Source organism: Penicillium lagena (genome assembly GCF_028827675.1).
Source record: "Penicillium lagena strain IBT 129212 chromosome Unknown utg000002l_segment0_segment0, whole genome shotgun sequence".
Lineage (NCBI taxonomy): Eukaryota > Fungi > Ascomycota > Eurotiomycetes > Eurotiales > Aspergillaceae > Penicillium > Penicillium lagena.
The window spans coordinates 3503506-3522998 of record NW_026623223.1 but is presented as its reverse complement, the minus strand read 5'-3'; the positions used below and the strand labels follow the sequence as shown (position 1 = coordinate 3522998).

The following is a 19493-nucleotide window of genomic DNA, read 5'->3' as shown; positions in this document are numbered from 1 at the left end:
ACCCAAAGGAGATGGCTCGGGTCGGTTCATTGGCGGAGTTTGGGCCTGTGGTAAAAAGATAGATGGTATCCGCCCATGCCTCGATGGTGCTAAGGGTCGTTGGAGACGGAGTGCAATTGTCGTCATACATCTGCACGGTTGTTGTGGTTGCAAGGCTTTGGCAACTTAGTATTTCCATACTCTCGCGCAACGAATATTGACTATATTGGTTGTTAATTAAGATGCTGCAAACCATTCTTAAGAATGGACGGAAACTTGCCTAGGACAGCAGAGGTATGCTGTTTCGCCCAGGGTCATCTGACTCCAGACAGACCACAAACGCGTTTGAAACAAAATTGGCTCCACTGTTGTCCCTCTATGCAGCTCTACTGCGGCAGCCCACCCCGAAGGACATTTCCGTGCACCGTAGGGCTGCGTGTAGGTAGCCGGGGGGTAGCATGATGGCTTGTCTGTGATTGTCGGAATTATACTTGTTTTGAGTTTTCCATCCGAATTTGTGTAGGTCGAGGTGAGAGATGTGCATGTCACTCCATAAGATAAGTAGCCAAACTGAAGTGCGATCTTGGGCGAACAATCAGATGCCGGAGTGAAGGCTGTTGGTAGTCCAACATTAACGGTGGCGGCCATATCTTCGCAATGGTTTATTCCGTGGAGGGCTCTTAACTTCGAGATATAGTGCGGAAGAGTCTAGCGTTATAAGGAATTCCTGCAGACGCGTTGAACTGCTCACGCTCATAATAATAATAGCACAGAATTAATCACCTGAATGCCGAGAAACCCCAAATGGCGTGGAATCGATATAACCCTAACCTTATCAGGATTAGACTGCTGCCTATGTCGGCGATAGAGACAATTTGACTGGTGGAATGGTTGTTGCTCAGCCCCACTAGATAACTATACATTATTCTAGTTAGCATGAGCATAGCCTCCAATTGTTTTTCTACCGCATACAATGCCCCTCATACCCCTTCTCTATTCAAATTCATGATCGCTTGACTATATCAGCCAAAGACCAGGTGAGATGGCAAACCAACAGGCAGATGTCTCAATAGCTCTGACAGCTTACCCTGGACCTACCATGGATTCATCCTCGGACGAGAATTTGGCATTAGCCAGAAAACGTCTTTCCAAGCACTCCGGTGATACCAGCAGCGATAGGCTGGAATTGCCAGCATGGATACAAAATATAAACTGGATGGTCGAAACTGTGTCGGCCTTCTTTGCTATGATTTCTTTCACAGTCCTGATCGTCATTTTGAAACATTACGAGGGCATTTCCCCCACGGCCTGGCCCTTTGCAGGCCTGACCCTCAACGGTCTCATCGCAGCATTGGCAACAATCACCCGGGTGGCTTTGTCCATCTTGATATCATCATCTCTAGGTCAATACAAATGGCTCTGGTATTCCCAAGTGAGTCCTCGGAAGATGCGCGACATCGATACCTTTGACCAGGCTTCAAGGGGTGTCTGGGGCAGCGTGGTTCTTCTTTGGAGGTTGAAAGGCCGTCATCTCGCGTCATTCGCTGCAGCCTTGACAATCCTAGGACTAGCATTCGATGTATTTGCGCAGCAGATTATTTCTGTCGAGGATCGGGTAGTCCCTATGAACATTACGTCGAATGATCAGCTTCCACGCGTTCAGCGAGGTGACAAGTACGCGCCCGAGACAAACCTGGAAACTCCTCCACTGGAATTGGTAGCCTCATTCTATTCGGGCCTGTTGGCCGGGAATTTTACACCGTCGAATCCCGTGTGCTCTACTGGGAATTGCACATGGCCCACTGTCTCTTCCCTGGCTGTCTGTGGTGGATGCACTGATGTTTCGTCAAAACTCATATCCACCAGCCACCACATAAACAAAGGACACACTACTTATAAATATGCCCTTCCCGACGGCCTCGCCTTGTTTCGGAGCTCCATCATCAACTCTAAATATGGAGGTTCCGAGCAGCCGGTTTTTTCAGTTCTCAACGTCTCGAATGCAAACGAATCTATGGATCGCTATCATGCCTACAAATCGATCGCGAATGACCCCAAAAATGGCCTTGTCATGATCGCCCATCTTGAGTCAATTAGCTCGATGACGCGTAATGGTATGCAAGAGCCCGGCTCAAAACCGGATCCGTCCGGTTTCAGTGCCCACGAGTGTGCTCTGTGGTTTTGTGTACAAGCCTACAATATTTCCATGACCAATGGCAACCTCAAACAAGCCACAGTAGGGAGCTGGTCGAAGAGCAAGCGAGGTTCCAATTACAATTACCACTTTGCAACCCCTCCGCCAGAATTCAACATACCTCATAACGCCAGCTTCCAGATAAGTACTCAAGTGGTTCAGATTCTCGGGGATTCGGTGAAGTCAGCAATCGGAGGGTATGTCTCAAACAGCGAGGGTAACATTTATATGACCAATATGACAGTATCGGGGATATACGCCAGGATGAACGATCTAGACAGATGGATTGACAATTACGCCCGCATCATGACCCAGAGCCTTCGGTCTATCGCTGACTCCTCCCCTGTAACCGACACATACTACCTGGGGACTGCCTTCAGGGACCAAATTTACATCCACGTCCGGTGGGCTTGGCTGGCATTCCCGGCTGCCATGATTATTGGTACCTGTCTTTTGCTTCTTGTCACCATCTGGAAGACAGATAGAAGCCCGGTTGGACCATGGAGAAACAGTTCGCTCGCGCCCTTTTTTACCGAGACAGATGAGAAACTGCAACTCGCTGCTCAAGGTGCAATGCGCAGCTATGGAGAGAATCTTATAATGGCAGTTGGACGAGAGAATGTGCGATTAACTGATGTTGATGGTAAATGGAAGTTCGATTAGATAATGCATTTTTGGTTTATGAGTGTCGACTATTCAGCACATAAGTCGGTTAAACAACGATACGATGATTTCCGCAACTCTGTACGAATTAAATTTGTAAAATGAGGACCTGCGATGACGTGTCTATACCGTACAATAGAACCAATGGTTATAATAGAACGCTTAAGCTAAAGGAAAACCATGGCAGTGAGATCGACGCGGCCAGTGTGCACGCTGCCTAAAGCCGACCTCCTTTAACTATTTATATATTACAAAAATACCGCGCTAAAATCTGACGAAGGGCCACTTCTAAAAAAAAGGGCTGCTTCCGCAAGAAAGGGCCAAGGATCACTTATGTGGGGAAACTATTATTTTCGATCAATGTACGGAGTTAAATATGCCCTAAAGCTAGTTTTTAGACCCAAAATTTACTAGATGGGTAAGGGTTGGTTCTTTGGTATAGCGCAGGCACTATTCCTGTTAGATTGAACTTCGGAATGTATATATTCGTCCTCAACTCAGGACTTTCACCGCTAGCGCTCGTAGACCTACAATACATGCTAGGAGTCACACTTCCATTCTTGCTTATTAGGGTTAGATCTAGCTTTCTTTATCTCTAGGAAAGCCCCACAGCTGACGAAACAACTACGATGAGGCTGAAAATGCACAGCCTCCTTGTGTGCTTCCTATAATAACCTCACTTCCCACCTGTACAACTCACACATCCACTTCAAATGACAACCAACATCCCCGAGATCATCTTGCTCTGCCAAGACGCAGACTTCATCGCAGCTTTCAATGCAGCCCAGCAGGAGCACTGGCCCGAGCTACCAACCAAAGTCAAGATCACCCCAATCAACTCGCGGCTCAACCGCCTCGACCCCTCAGTGACTTTCGACCTGGTCGTCTCGCCCGCCAACTCCTACGGCCGTCTAGATGGAGCCTTTGATGATGCCATCTCGCGAGCCTTCAGCCCGCGCGATGACTATAACGCCCTGACACGCGCAGTGCAGCTTGTTCTGTACGAGAACTGGCGCGGCTTCGCGCCGCCAGGCACATGCACACTTGTGCAGTTTCCTGCATCGCTGAAGCAGAATTCTCGCAATTGTGCCTGGGTGGCGATCTGTCCCACTATGCGAGAGCCGACTAATGTCTCCTGGGATCGGGAGGTTGTCTATGAGTGTGTCTGGAGTCTGTTCTGTCAGGTTGAGCGCCATAATCGGACCTCAGATCAGAAAATCAATAGTCTGTTAATGACGCCCTTGGCGGCTGGTGTTGGGAGGGTCAGTAAGGAGCGCTGGGCGTCGCAGACGGTGCTTGCAATGAAACATTTTGTTGATGCAGTTGAGCGGCCGGAGAGGTGGAGTCGGCTGGAATGGAGTGAGATTTTCGACGATTGTAGTGAGGTTACGACGACGTGGAAGAATTGAAGTAGAATGATTATATGGCAAATTTAAATACAATAGTAATGCAGCTCAGCCCACACACGGCTGGGGTATATCAAAGAAGAGAAAAGGAACCCCGAAATAAATAAAAATACACAGGGGCGAAAGACAATTCTACATGCTGTATAGCTCGGTGAAAAGATCCTCAGCTATCGTCTTCGACCAAACCAAGATCACTTTCTTTCTTCAAGGTAGGCTCCTCAGCCTCGTCTGCGTCTTTCCCGTGGCGCGCAGCACGTTTCGTCTCCTGCGTTGACACATATCGAATAAGACTCTCGCACAGGCGATCTAGAACCCACTCGGGCTCCGTCTGCTTCGCCAGCATGGGACTGTTCTCACCGATCCAGTCCCAGTTGAATACGCCGAACTCATCTTCTTCCTCTTCTATGGGACCGCCGTCTGCTCCAGGGATCTGTCGACTCTCTGTTGACGAAGAAGAAGGCGGCCGGATACGCGGATCCGTGAACTGGATCAGTCGGGTGAACTCGACCCATTCCTCGTAGCTGTACCGTTTGCGCTCTCCGTCGGTCGCATCTTTGGTTGTCCGCCGGATGGCGAAGGCGAGTTGCTGGGCTAACTCGAAGGACGATGGCTTGGCCTCTGCTAGTTCCTCAATGGTCCGTTTTGGATGGTTGGGGTCGGGCGTCGAAGTGGACTGGTTTCCCATCTCGGCATCCTCATCTTCGTTAGTGTCGGCGTCCGCGCCCACCTGGAATCCCCGCTGCACGCGCTTTTTCTCTTCATGCTTCTCCATGAACCCCAGGATACACGGAAAGTGCCCCAAAAAAATCTTGTATTTGCCCGACTGCGGAAGAACAAGCCAGTCTCCAATCTTTTCAGTGCCATGCTTGAAGCTTGCCACAACCGTGTCGCTCATTTTGGAGATGAGCATAGTCATAGTCGGGATGGCGATGAGCGACCACATGACGAAAAACGGCCGCCCGGCATTCGACTTTGGCGTGATATCACCGTATCCAATTGTCAGCAGGGAGCAGAAGCAGAAATAAAGCCCCTCAAAATAGGTCAGATCGTCCTCTAAACACCAGAATACCACGGCACCACACGTCCACACGATGGCGAACACGATGATACTAAGAAGCAGGTCACTCCACCGGCGGAAACGCATGGTCTCGTACTGGATTGCGCGCATAGCGTCGAATCGATCCTTCTCCTCGCGCATGACCAGAAGCTTGGGGCGGCGGCCTGTTGCCAGTGCACTGATAGTATCGCGAATCGGAACATCTTTGGTTTGATGAGACGTGCTATCCGACCCGTCTCGGATAAGTGCGGGCGGCAGGACATCTTTTAGGTGGACATTGGGATCACGCTCTGCGGCCTCAATTACTGAAAATGTAACTGAGCGCTCAAAGGTCGACTGTCGTTTGTGCTCGATATGTTTCCGGATGACGTTGTCGTAGTGGACCTCACTGGCGAACCGATGGATACTGCTGACGACCAAACCCAACGTGATGACCCCGATCACCGCGTACGGCCAGACCAGACCTCTTCCAACCGCGGTTGTGGCAACCACGTCACCAAACCCAAGTGTCAAAACGGTAATATCGCAGAAGTATAGAGCATCCGCGAATGATATTCCCAAGACGCGTTGGAAGATGGCGGCACCAATCAACAGCCACATTACGAACGCAGTCATCTGCAGAATCAGGGTGCGCTGGTCGTCTGTGAGAGCGAAATGTTGTGGGTATCGGCCCAAGAAATATCCCAACATGTTGATCATCAACATGATAGCCAGTATAAAGTAGAGACATGCGGCGATGACGGCGCTCCAATACGCCTGTGAGTAGACATCATTAGGCCCAAGTGGTGGGGCATATATAGAGACGGCAGTCGTAAGTCCGACCAACTGCGACAGACAAAAGCAGTTAGTATCCTGTCCCATAGGGCATATAGGGTCGGTGCCTCCACAACTTACAATTCCCGTCGCCAGAAACCATAGAACGATTGAGACCGGCAATGCGATAATATAACGAATAGACTGAGTGAAGTTAAAGAGAAGAAACACGTTGCCCACAACACCACAAACGACCGAAATGGCATTCGATGCGGTGACCCTGATGATTGTTCTCCAGTCAGTCCCGACATCTGATATTGGGCACAAGCACTCACCAGTGAGGATCCGGATAGCCCTGCTGGATCGCATTCCCTGCAGGCCCTTCCTTATAAGAGATAATCTCACTTCTCCAAGGCATCACTAGGGCGACGATGGACATGACGTTCGCTAGCGGGCCGGCGGCGGCTGCCGCCAAAGGGATAGCAGTCGACGCGATCCACCACGACTGAGGCTCGTCGTCGTCTGGCGGCCTCATGTGGAAGCAACTCTGGAATCGTTCCCATACCGACGGGCGCTCCTCCGCCGCGGAGGGCGTCGCGACATGTCCCTTCTGCATGGCTTCACCGGGCACGTCCGGGCATTCTCGGGAAGGCGGAGGGCTGGATAAAAAGTTGGATACAGAGGTCTAACAATAAGACTTGAGCAGGGCCATAGGAGAAAAGAGATTTCAGGGACGAATAATAATAATACTGCAATCTGCCACAGACGCGCCTTGTGGAGTCACTCCTCCGAACCAGACGACTGAATCTCTTTCTTCCTCGAGGTGCAGATCGCAATATCGGCCGGGACAACGGCGAGTCCTCGGTGGGCGCGCTCTTAGGTATCGATCGGCTCAGAGGATCTGAAGATGCCAGGTTTATGCCCTTCCCGCAAAGAGCAACGCACGGCTTGCACCCGTGATGTCAACTTGGCCGGTCAAGCCCTTTGCCCTTGGACTGGCCGCTGATCCATTCTTTTTAAAGGTCACGTGGTACGCCAACCCCCACATGCGTCATCCTCCCGTTGGCAGTGATGTATCTGCCGCGAAGCACTGTCCGAGTGGTTTGACTAGACGTAATCGATCGGGCCAAGAAACTAGCGGATGAAGAAACTAGCGGATAGGGAAGCTTCTAGCTCCGCCCACGTGGACCCCCCATCCGGTCAGAGAGGAGGAGGAATGGGTTGTTTGTGACGAGCGTGCAGAACAGGCCTATACTAGTGCCAGGGAGCGATTGGTTAATGTCCGAGAATGCAACCGCGAGTGAGTTGAGGGAAAGGTTTAAATTGTGCCCCCATCGAGACATCATCACACCACCTGCGTCGGACCTCCGCACACTGGGCGCGTAGGGCTCTAAGCGTAATCTATTCTGCATCCCCAGCAGGCAATGATAGGCGCGCCACCACGATGGGGGGTCCAACCACGAACAAGGATGCACTAGCCGCCTCCCCTTTGGGGACGCCAGTCATCACCCACGCTGGGTTTCTGCATGCCGTGCATGCCTTGCCCGGGCAGATGTGGCGGGTGACATCAGCCAGTGCCGTCATTTTGTACCTGCTTCCGCGGGGCACAGGTGAATCGACGTAGGTACTATGCAGAACAGAGCACAAGCAACCGATCCAAGCGCCGGCGGTCCCATCACTGCCTAGTTGGGGGGCTGGCCATTAAGAGGTCGACGTGGAAATAATGAGATAGCAGTAAGCAAGTCAAAGATCAGTGTAAGTAAATAACGGTTCTATCAAATGGCGTGGAGGTCGAGGGTGCTGCTATGTACAACGCGGTTCCTCCTCGGGCCTGGAGAGGAGAAGAAACAATAAAAGCAAACAAGAAACGATCACAAACAGAAAGAAATCGCAAGATGGTATCACCAAAGCAGAACGACACGAACTGCAACGACACGAGCAAAAAGGACTTGACGACCAGAAAAGATGCATCGAGAAAGGACGCCAGATGGGGAAAAAAGGACGCCGCCCCCAGAATGGAAACGAAATAAAAGGAATAAGAGGCGCCGAAACAATGAACGAACTTTTGGGGGATCCTTCGCAAAGGATCAAACAAAGCGGAAAATACAACGAGGAAAACCAGCCGAAGCCAAACCCAACGCGCTCCAACATGCAGTTCAACAAGGGTCAAAATGCTCCAAGGTGCATATAAAAAACGGAATCTGTCTCTGTCGGTGTCACTCGCAGGTCCTCTTCTTCTTACATAGCTGATGGTCGGCGCAGGATGTCTTCGCAGTTAGCATCAAAGCGCATATTCCACAGCCGGATGCTGTTCATCAGCTTCTCCGTATTCTCGAGCTCGCGGTCGCGGCCGAAAATCGATTCGACGAATTCGCAGCCCGCATTGCGGCCCATCGACACTGCTGCCCCCTTGCCACTTTCTCGCTTAGCGGCCTTCCACATGTAATGTTCACATGCCTTGAGAAGCTTCTTGAACCGCGCCCACAGCCGCTCACCACTTTCGAGGAAGTCTTCGACCACTTCTTGGGCTTCCACACTCTGGATGCGCGGGAGGCATTCATCTGCCCGCTTGACCTTGCCCGCGAGCTTGATCAGCAATAGCCACAGCTCACCGGCGACATCGGCCATGGGCGTTGCGGCCCCGTGGTGGAAAACGGTCCAGTCGTAGATCCATTTGCCGAGCGAGTTGGCGTCGAAAACGCTGCCCAGAAGCATGATCGGGGCCTCGGTAGGGTCCCAGTTTTTAATCGAATAACCTGCCGGGATACCGGCTCGCGCAGCGTCTGCATCTGTGGCGTTGAGTGTTGGTTTCGAGGCGGCAGCCGGCTTAGGCTTGTTGGGGGTTCGAGTCGACGTGGATTGGCGCCGGGCGCGGGATCGCCGAGCTGATTCAATGTCCTCGTAGTTGGGAACCTGGTGGTAGGGAAAGTAAGGATCAGCGGCTGCTTTTTTAGATGTCGACGCGGTACGACGAGGCTGGCTCGAATTCGGCTGGGGACGGTCCGGGCGACAGGGTTGCGGCTTGTAATAGGCGGAACACGGTGCGTCGAATGCGTCGTCAACCACAGTCACGAAGATCTTGGGTTGTTTCTGCGCTGAGGCGGATCCGTTGCCGAGGCCATCCCCCGCGAAATGGCCGGTGCCACCATTCATAGAGTACCGGTGGTGTTTGGGCTGGGCCGCAAAGGAAGCACTTACATGATCGTGCTTGCGCGGCGGCATGCCATAGTCTGGCGTGGCTTCATAGAAGCCGGTTGGGTAGCCCGAATACCATCCTGACGTATCCTTGGTGGCTGAATAACTGGCCTTGCGGGTGTGTCGGCGCGAGGTACCCCGGGGCGTAGAATAGGTGTTGGCAAACTGAGAGGCGTAGTAGGCGTAGTGTGGCGAGGTTGGAGGCGACTGTGTGTAGTCGTAAGCAGACCACCCGGGCGGTGGACTGGAGTAATGATACATTATCGGACGAGCATGAGCAACGGCCGACGTAACAGCAAACGGACGGAAAACAAAAACAGAAAACAGAGACTATATTATACAGAGCACCCAGAGCAAATCGACGCCGGTTGCGAGCAGGTCAAACAGGGGGTTCGAGTAGGACCGTCACCGTGGTACGGTTTCCGATCGGAAAGAGGAGGAGGGTTGACAATGGACGTGCCGAGCGTGCATTTGAACGTTGTAGCGGGTCGACCGACAAATGTGTTGTCAGGCTGAATGGTATTTGGGTTGGATCCTTTGGCGATGGGATCCAGGTGACTTCCTCAGAGTTGGCGAGGCGGCCGATTTCACAAAATCTCTCTTGATGAAAGCACCGAGACTAGTCAAAGCCCGGCAAAGACAAGTTGGGTAGAGTGGAGAGAGAGAACGACAGAAGAGAGAGGTGGAGTTGGGAAAGAGGAGATTGAAAGGGAGAAGGAGGAAAAGGGCGGGAAAAGGTAAGAGATGCCGGGGGCGTGCGAGTTAGGCTGTGGCGTTAGGGGCCAATGGGGGTAAATACGGTATTGCCGTATTATTCGTGAGCACCTGGACTGGCACTTAGGGCAGGACAGAGAGCACCACTGTTCCCCGGAATAGCAGCAGTCAATCAGAAGCAGAACCCTCGAAGATCGTCTTCTTTTGTGCTGTCGCTAAGTCCTTAGTCCTGAACCCCCTCCAACTAGTCTATCTGCAAGTGTGCCCCTCATGGCTCGGATAGGCGCATAGTTGCCTTCATGAATTCTCAAATCGATACCTAAGAAGGCACCCAACCACCAAAGAAAAGAACCATCCAGACTCGTTCGCAGCCCGGCAGCCCGGCGATCCCAGCCAGCCAGGCAGACCGGTATATGGATATCCATGACAGTAGGCCATGTGCTGGACTTCCCAAAAACAGACCCAAAATGGCCAACGCATCTGCATGAACCCATGCACTAGCATCCTTCGGAACTACTGTCATCCTCCTAATCCACGGTCTTCAGATCGCGGACCCTCCCGTCTCATCCAGTGGTTCGGACTCCACTGACCCAAACTAACTGATCTAGCACTACAAAAAAGAAACGACGGGATAGAACGATAGAAGAATTGAACTAACACGAAGTCACACGCTCGATCGGGGCAATCATGCATGTTCTTGACGGCCGAAACCCACTCGCTGGGCAGCAAACCCACCCTTTGGGCAAAAACGGTTGGAAATACTAGATCCGCAGCACCGCCCATCGCAGACCGCAACTCCCGCCTGATCGCAGGATCGCAAGAAGGATTCTACATCCGACCAGCTTGAGCATGATCGTAGGTGCAGGCAGTGCCCGAAACCACATCGCAAGCCTTGTGTCTGTGTCGTGACCACTTGACTCCGCAAGCGATCCAACGGCTGGCGACGACGTCGTCGTCGTTGTTATTGTTTGTTTCTTCTCTTCCAATGAAACCAGATCAATCCCACTGTAGCTGAAACAGGCCCACCTCTCTCTCTATTTCTTGCTCTTACATGGTTGTAAAGCCAAAACAATAAAAAACACCAGCCACCTCCTCCACATTCATTTATGCTCACGCACCGCGATTTCGAAGAAAGGGATAGGGGAGATCAACAGACCCAGAATTTTCCACATCCTTACCGCGGATTCCAGGGTTGTCCTTGATTTGTTTTGTCTTTGGTTGGGGTTTTATTTTTATTTTTATTTTCTGGCTCGGAGAGTCTCCCTTGTTTTCCTGTTGTGTACCATATGTACCGTACAGAGCGACCAGCTGTAGGTCAGCGCCGATCGCCCAGGGTCGCACATGGCTTTTGTATGTACCGAAAAAGAAAGCAAAACAGAGACGCAGCGTATATATCCCGTGGCGCATTAGTATGACCAAGATGACGCAGCTAAGGAATGTTCCGCACGAATTCTCTCCAGCCACCCTCTTTGTTGATCGCTGAAATGTCAGCTACGGCCCCCCAGCACCAGGCCGCCTAACCAAGTAGACTACATACCAAAAATCAGGGTTGTGGTTCACGGGTCGGGCCAAGGAATCCGGGCATCCGCATCTGCATCCGCAGCAAGGCCTGCAGGGGATTACTTGGATGCGTGTGTGCCTCTGTAGGAACAGAACCTTGACGGTGCACGGGCATGGGTTGCCTCCTGTGCACCGTAGAATGCATCCTGGGCGCAGCATTACTAATTGCTCCGGTTCCCTTGTCTAGTTACTCGCCAGTAAGCTTACTGTGGTGCGCGCTAGGGTGGGAGGCGTCCAACAGGACCATTCAGAGGCGCCTATCCAACAGGGGGTTAGTTACCGACACCGTTGAAAGGATTATCCATTCGAGCTCAACGCAGCGGTATCTCAGATTCCGCCGCTCACAGGGCTGTGGATGAGTCAGTTCGACACAGGTCACTAGCTAGCTAACAATGTGGCAAGGCCAATCAAATGACCTGCCCGGCGAAACTCGATGGATCATTTGGTGAACCAACTATCCCTTGCACAACCTGACTCAGAGGACTGAGTCAAAACAAATACTCAGGCGGTCTTCTTTTTGCCAGGGGCTTTTTCTCTCGAGGAGGATCAATTAATGATTACGTCCGAATTATTTGTGGATTGTGTATCGATAACATCATGCCCCGTGCGCTTCGTTGCGCATTGATCACATATTGCCCTGCATTGTAGGGCTGCTTGCCCTAGTTAGATACAGAGCTCGGATCTGGATGGTATCTGAGACGACTAGTTGGATCATTCTGCTAGCGGGCCAAGAGTAAGATGAGTAAAAGTCCCCAAGTATATTCAGGCAGTCCAAACAGCAAAATCATATCAACAGTAATGCGCTGAAAAGGAATCATGTTCATCGTAGTCCAAGCCTCAAAATCGCGGCTAACCCTTAAACACCCATGAATCCCGATAAATACACCCTGGTATAATGCAGTACAAGAAGAGAAAGAAGAAAGAAAAACTCATGCCACCATATACTCCCCGTCACCCCGTTTGGCCTGCATCACGCGAGACCAGCGGAACGCCTGGGCGGTAGGGGGACCTGGCAATTGCGATGGATCGAGATCAGCCGGGTAAACAGGGAACGAAGACTCATCCGAGTGCTCGGACCAGATCTTCTCCAGCAATTCTAGACAGGAGAGATTGTTCACAAAGCCGGAATCTTTCGAGATATCCTTACAGCGGTTGCGAATGGTCGTGCGATGGTCGTCTTGAACGCACTCGGACCCGACAATGAACAATGGCCAGAGAAGGTAGACGTCCGACTGTACGGCACAGATGCAGTGCATGGCCAGCTGGACGATATGCTGGATACGTGGATGTCGTGATGGGAGCGACGGTTCTGCTAGTCGCTCACAGTAGAGGAGAGCCGCGTGGCGGAAGCATTCAGAGATTTGAAACACGTCCTGGAGGTTCTCAGGCGTCACAGTGTATGGAGCGATCGGAGATGAAGGTGGGGAGAGGTAATTGGTGGTATTCCATGACATCGCCGAGGCGTCCATGGGTGAAGAAGAGAATGAGGATTCAGTGGGGGGGTCGAATCGCCAGGACTCGAGTCGTTGCCGGAGGGAGTACCATTCAGTCCAAAAATCCGGAGAGGAGGGCCGTCTCATCAAGTCTGTATTCTGAATTATTGGGAATGGCATCCCGAAGCTGGCATCCATTGTAGTCCCCGATGCGGGCACGACCTCCTCCCACCCGGGATGAAGCATGTTTGGAGGCAGGGAAGTGGTCGCCACAGAAACATCAGTCGATGCAGGTACCTCAGACTGTTGGTCTTGACTGAGTATGTTCAAGCGTCCCAACTGGGAGATCAACTTGAAGAGGCGACCGTCGCAGCCCGCCAAATTTTCAAGTCCCCATTCTCCATCAGTTCGGGAGCTTATATCGAGACAGGCGCCACGGAGCTGGACATCACGGTCGTTGGTTGTCGCAGTCAGAGTATCAAACCAGGAAAACATGCGGATGAACCATTTCATCTCTTCCGTGATGATAGGAGAGTGGCGCATCCGGATAGCCAGTAGTCTCGTGACCCCGGCAAACTGGGTGCGAAACTCGGCTACGCCCGTATCACAGCCATGAAAGAGACACAGAATCAGCAAAGTCGCCAGTACCGAGTCTGACAGTCTGCGCTGTGAATCCGCCAGGTCTGCGTTGAGAGCCTTCACGGCCATCCCCCGGTGGTAGTTTTCTTCCCGGGCATACCCTTCCGGAACTGAGATGCCATACCGGTCTTGGAAAGCCTCGTCTGTAAGAGCGCGATGGGCCAAAGAAGACATGCGCGCAGGTAATGTTCTCTCTGTAGATGTGTGGTTGCGCAATCGCCTCTGTCGCAGGTTGCTGGTGGCCAGCGTCGCAATTGCCTCCTGCAGGGCCTCGCTTTCTTGAGCCAAGCGCAGAACGTGGGTACGAAACGGGTTGGTTGGAGTATCAAAGGCCACGATCATGGGAGCGATGACTTCGGAATAGTAGCTGATCAGGTAGCGGAGGCGAGGCGTTCGCCCTACAGAGCGCGCCAGGAGAAGCTGGGATAGTGATGGCTGGTTACCCGCGTTCCACATAATAGAGTGATCCAAGTCCTCTATCTCCTCTTCGTCGGTCTCCTGTGAGGGTGGTGTAACGTTTTGGACAAGCCACGGATTGGCAACCTGCCATGTCGGGGTGGCAGTAGCATATGTCGGGCTGGATCCAGGCGCATACTGAGGCGAAGTATCGACTGCAAGAGTTGATGCTGGCTGATTGGATATCACTGGTCGATTTGGTGATGGAAGTCCTGAGATCTTCGGTGGAGCGGCCGATGCATTAGACCATGTATGTGGATCCGGCATGTCCATCGTCCAAGCCAGATTGTTCGACATTTCCGATCCGTCCGGTGCCGTTTGTGGGGGAGGCGGTTCCGTACTTGCCATAGTCGGCACCGGTGCTGCTGGTGCGGGATGACTGGGTGTACTCGAGGTCGCAGGCGGCTCCGATTTCGCCGCGCTCCCTGACAGTGCATTACCTGACTCCATCACTGGCAGTTTCTGGCCTCGCAGCTTCCCCCGACTGGCAACCCCAACCCCCCATGTCAACGTGGTTTTATATCCAGAACATTCGCGGCCAAGGTCGAGACACTGCGTGCAGTACGGTCGGCGTCGGTCGCATCGAGCTCCTCGTTTGGAGCAGGCGAAACAGTCGTCGGAAGCACCGCTGACAACGGTCCGCTTACGTCGTTTTTTCGGAGCCGGACCAGACGTCGACTCGGCGCGGCGTGTCTTGCCTTTGGGCTCTGGTCCCTGGCGAGCAGCCTCAGAGGTCATCGTGGGGAGAAACTGAGACAGACACCGGGGTCCATCGGTCGGCAGCGTGCAGCTCAAGATGAGACCGTCGATCGGCGGGAGGCCACGAGGGAAGACGGAATCAGGAGGGATCGACAGTCAGTCAAGCCGAGGTCCTGGCAGGCATTCTCGTCTTGCCGGGGGGCAATCAAGAATCGAGGAGAGGACAATGATTAACGGGGGAGATGAAAGAGAGAGTGAGAGAAAGTCACGTTGCCGTTGGGGCGAAGTGGATCAGGATCCGCCCGTGGAGGATGATGATCCGCATTCTAGCAGTGCTAAGTGTCTCCTTAACTACGACTCTAACTAGTTCACCATGCCTGGGGATGGATCGTCGTATTCCCCGGGCGATTCGGGGAATAGGCAAATTGGGATTCCCGGGTCGGGACCATCTCAGTATCTACATGGGTCGCTAGGATGGGTGATTAGTACCCCTATTATTTGGGCCGTTATGAATATCCCTATCGTCATATCTCTGCTGCTAACTAACCACTGACAGGCTTAATAATCTCGGAATCCGGCATCATGATAACTACCGCAAACCGAGCTCTTAGGTCACCTAGTGAGACCGATCATTCGTAATCCTAGATCACGTGATCCATCTCGTCCCCCCTACAGAAAATAAACAGCCGGTGTATCAACAAAACCCAGTCTAGCCTCTAAAATCCCTCGCTGAAAGATGGAACAAACTGGAACTGGAACTCCCGCTCCTCACAAGCAACGAGATACTTCGGCAAAGTCGTCGGTCCACAAGCCCCAGTGCCCACACCGCTGGACTCGGCATCGATTCGCACGAGCACCGTCTTCCCAGGAACGAGATCACAGGGGTGTTTGGCGGCTTCGATCTGCTCTGCGCTATTGCGCGATGCAACCCATTGGAAGCAACTCGTGGTATCCTTGTCCGTCTGTACGGGATTTCGGAAGACCCTGAGACCCCATCCTCTGTGGTCGCTGAGTTGCACCCACCGGGTTTCCATCCTGTTTCCGCCCTCTTGCGGCACTTCGTATGGCGTGTGGAGCTGCACTGTAGGAGCCTTGTAGACCCCCAGTTTCTGGGAGCGCTTTTTGTCCGCGTAAGACTCGCCGGGACCCAGTCCAAACCATTTTGCATTGTCGAGTCCGTCGACCAGGCGTAAATCCAGGCCCATTCGAGGCAAGTCTTTTGGCATTGGCCCCTTAGGCTTGAGGTGTACCGTGACACTCAGTGACCCATCTCCAGCGATCGTATAGGTGGTAGTCGCTAGGAACCCCCAGGCAAGGACCGGGGGTGCCAGCCAAGCCTCGGTCACGATCTTGAGGCGGGTGTTGTCGACTCGCGAGATATGCATATTTCGCAGCTGCGCTCGCATATCATCTAGTCCGTATCGACGTCGCTCGTCAAGGGCCCCGGACATAGTATCATTGTCTGTTGGAGGGCGCCAGAAGCCTGGAGACAGCGCCACTCCGGTCTTGGAGTCTGGGTCGAGCAGCTGATAGCCGTTCACGGTCCAACTCGTCAAGCTACCGATTGAACGTGAGAAGCATAAGCTAAAGTCGCAGCCTTTGATTGTATGCGCACTGCGAGTGGACTCGAATTGAATGGGGAATTCTGGGAAAGAACGTGGTCTGACGGCGGGAGTCTTGATAGGATGCTGGAACCAAGCCACTTCGTGTCCATTTGGAGCCCACGGCGAGAGGTGTTTGTTTTGAAAGCTGACGGTCAGCCAGATCTCTCCATCTTCCACTTCGGGAAAGTCTTGGTTGAATGGCACTTCCGCACGCTCTCCAACCTTAACAGTTGGAAGGTTGAGGCTGCCGGTAGCAATAATAAAAGATCTAGCATTAATATCATTAGCTTGTACGTTCAGAGAGAAACAGACGAGACTCACTCTTCTCCCAAGTTCTCGACCTGATAAACTGCCTGCAGATGATCCAGCCCAGAAAAATCCTGCCGGTTCTCAATGAAGATTGTACCGTTGGCATACCATGCATGCACGGGAGCATATGCCTTGCGCAATTCCACCAAGCCGGGAGTCGGTGTATGATTGCTAAAGCAAAGGCCGTCCAGCACAAATGTTCCATCGTTGGGAGTATCGCCAAAATCTCCTCCATAGCCATAGAAACCCCGTTTCTCATCCCACAAGCCATGGTTGGCCCACTCCCAAATCCAACCACCCTGCAGCCGGCGATGCTGGCGGAAAGCCTCCATGTACTCTTCCAGTCCGCCAGGTGCGTTACCCATTGCGTGGGCATATTCGCAGAGCACAATCGGTTTGACAAAGTCATCTCCTTCCGCAACGGCCAATTTGGTAATCCGATCCACGGATGGATACATGTAAGAAAACATATCTACCGTCTGGGCCTCCATATCTCCCTCGTAATGAATAGGTCTGCTTGGGTCAGTAGCCTTGATATAGTCGTACATGTGCTGATGGTTTTGGCCATAGAATGCCTCATTTCCCAGTGACCAGATCACGACACAGGCGTAATTCTTGTCACGCTGGACCATTTGAATGGCCCGATCAATGTAGGCATCTTTCCACTCTGGATTGTTCGAAGTGAATTGAGCGGCCTTGTCAAAGGTCAACTTCTTGCGCTTATCGTAGTCCATGGATTCGGGAATATCGAGCGGGCGTGCCACTGCGTCGTAGAACCCGTGGCATTCAAGATCCGCTTCGTCCATCACCCAGAGACCGAGCTCGTCGCAGAGTTCATACAGTCTAGGGTGAGATGGGTAGTGACAGCACCGCACAGAGTTGATGTTGTGGCGCTTCATGAGGAGGAGATCCTCTCGGAGATATGACAATGGCACCGCCCGGCCAAAAAGCGGATGATGATCGTGGCGGTTGACACCACGGAAGAGGACTGGGGAGCCATTGACGGTGATGTTCCCTTTGACAATCTCCACTTGCCGGAATCCCACACTGTGCTTGATCTCCTGGAGCGTATGTGTCTCGTCTGTTGCAGACCGCAGGGCAATCTGGAGGTCATAAAGATTGGGTGTTTCTGCTGTCCATTTTCGTGGGGATTTTACTGGGATATTCAACATGATGCTTCCAGACTGACTCTGTGTCGCCTCGTCATATCCGAGCACGTGTTGCGTTTTCAACGGCTCCCGTAGAGTCGCTTCCAGAATGACAGGTACTGTGGCGGTAAGGTTCACTGTCACTTTTAAAACAGCGTTGTTGTATGACTTGTCAAACTCCGTCCTGACAAAGAAATCCTCTATACGAGCCGCAGATGGGAACGCGAGCAACGTGACATCGCGAAAGATGCCTGTCAAGAGATCGCATTAGTATATACTCCAAACCCTTTTAATCAGTGGGAACTCACCGGAAAGCCACCATTGATCTTGATCCTCGATATAAGATCCATCAGACCACTGGTAGACACGCACTACCAAGTCGTTTGATGCAGTCCGGCTGACGAATTTGGAGACGTCAAATTCGGCAGGATTACGACTACCCTGTGCATATCCAACTTCGTTCCCATTCACCCAGAGGTTATACGCGCTGTCCACTCCGTCAAAACGAAGACGCAGCTGTGAGGACGGATCCCAATCGGGTGGCACGGTGAAGGACCTGTGGTATGTGCCCGTGGGATTTTGGCTCGTAACGAACGGCGGGTCAACGGGAAATGGGAATATTGTATTCGTGTAGTTGGGACTGCCGTATCCTTGGAGTTGCCAGTGACCCGGAACGGTGATGCTCGTCCATTCTGTTGGCTCATAATCTCCGTCATTGGCCGGACTAGGCGCCAGCAGAGGAGAAGGAGCGAAATTAAACCTCCACCGGCCGTTCAATGACATGGACTCTTTGGGAATGAAATAGGCACGGGACGGAAGTCTGTTTCGCTGGAATATTTGAGGATTTTCCCAGTCATTGGGGGTTGTTTCTGGGGTGGTGGTGGACATGGCGATCACCTGAGAGCGATTGTATAACTTGGTTTCAGGGCTCCCTCTGTTCTAGAGATCTGTCTCTCTCATCAGCAAATGCAAAGATATATGTACCAGAAACTGTTGGAAATGCAGATCTGCATTTGGACGGGGGTGTCGGTCCAGACAGCTGTTATCGGTCACCGAGCCCCGCTCCTTGTGCAACTCCCTAACGCTCCAAAACTAGTGGACACAGGCCCCGTATGGAGTCAAGCAGCTAATCAAGTAGCCTGCGGAACGACACTCCGTCAAGATAGATTTCGCGGCTGTACGCCGGAGATAATTGTTCCAAACGAGGAGGGGAAGTCGATGCGCGGGCCAGCCATGGACTATTCCATGTCCCGATGTTTGTCCCTGTCTTTTCGGATCCAGCTTCCCCGAGGATTCATGGGATAAGACCCACTTAGATCTACGCGGTTAATTTCTCGACTTCTTGCCCTCGCTTACCATAAACCGCTTTCACCCGTAGCCAAGCAGGAAAGAGGGAAACGGAAGCCACATCCAATAGTTCTTGTTGTTAAAGAAACTTATCCCCAGACTTGCTAACTTTTTCGGAGAGACCAAGATCGGCATGGCTACTAGTTTGCGCTAGGGCCGCTAAGTCCACGCACGAAGTCTATCTAAGAGGATCTTCACGGGTATCGAGACCGAGCTTTGCCTGTCCATGCAACCCCAGACTATTGTGGAGATATTCCGGGACAGATAGAGCGGGGAACCCGCTTTTTATAGCCATTTACTACAAAGGTCACATTCTGAACTACATGTCGAAAATAAG

The 19493-nt window shown here is 52.3% G+C and overlaps 6 protein-coding genes across 6 annotated transcripts; 2 read left to right on the top strand and 4 right to left on the bottom strand.

Annotated features, from left to right (window-relative positions):
• Positions 1–1078: 1078 nt before the first annotated feature.
• On the top strand, positions 1079–2836 carry N7510_004221 (DUF3176 domain-containing protein; the record flags this gene model as incomplete). Its single annotated transcript, XM_056976147.1, has 1 exon — positions 1079–2836. The coding sequence occupies one exon, from the start codon at positions 1079–1081 to the stop codon at positions 2834–2836; it is 1758 nt and encodes a 585-aa protein (XP_056836103.1).
• Positions 2837–3549: 713 nt separating this feature from the next.
• Positions 3550–4245, top strand: N7510_004220 (uncharacterized protein; the record flags this gene model as incomplete). Its single annotated transcript, XM_056976146.1, has 1 exon — positions 3550–4245. One exon carries the CDS (start codon positions 3550–3552, stop codon positions 4243–4245), a length of 696 nt encoding a protein of 231 aa, XP_056836102.1.
• Positions 4246–4405: 160 nt separating this feature from the next.
• N7510_004219 (potassium channel family protein) lies at positions 4406–6668 on the bottom strand (the record flags this gene model as incomplete). Its single annotated transcript, XM_056976145.1, has 3 exons — positions 4406–6124; positions 6194–6332; positions 6388–6668. The coding sequence occupies 3 exons, from the start codon at positions 6666–6668 to the stop codon at positions 4406–4408; spliced, it is 2139 nt and encodes a 712-aa protein (XP_056836101.1).
• A 1622-nt stretch (positions 6669–8290) lies between these two features.
• N7510_004218 (uncharacterized protein) lies at positions 8291–9508 on the bottom strand (the record flags this gene model as incomplete). Its single annotated transcript, XM_056976144.1, has 1 exon — positions 8291–9508. One exon carries the CDS (start codon positions 9506–9508, stop codon positions 8291–8293), a length of 1218 nt encoding a protein of 405 aa, XP_056836100.1.
• Positions 9509–12450: 2942 nt separating this feature from the next.
• N7510_004217 (Zn(II)2Cys6 transcription factor) lies at positions 12451–14787 on the bottom strand (the record flags this gene model as incomplete). The annotated part of the gene is made up of 1 exon (XM_056976143.1): positions 12451–14787. One exon carries the CDS (start codon positions 14785–14787, stop codon positions 12451–12453), a length of 2337 nt encoding a protein of 778 aa, XP_056836099.1.
• A 677-nt stretch (positions 14788–15464) lies between these two features.
• Positions 15465–18697, bottom strand: N7510_004216 (putative beta-galactosidase; the record flags this gene model as incomplete). The annotated part of the gene is made up of 3 exons (XM_056976142.1): positions 15465–16620; positions 16674–18060; positions 18118–18697. The coding sequence occupies 3 exons, from the start codon at positions 18695–18697 to the stop codon at positions 15465–15467; spliced, it is 3123 nt and encodes a 1040-aa protein (XP_056836098.1).
• Between the last annotated feature and the right edge of the window lie 796 nt (positions 18698–19493).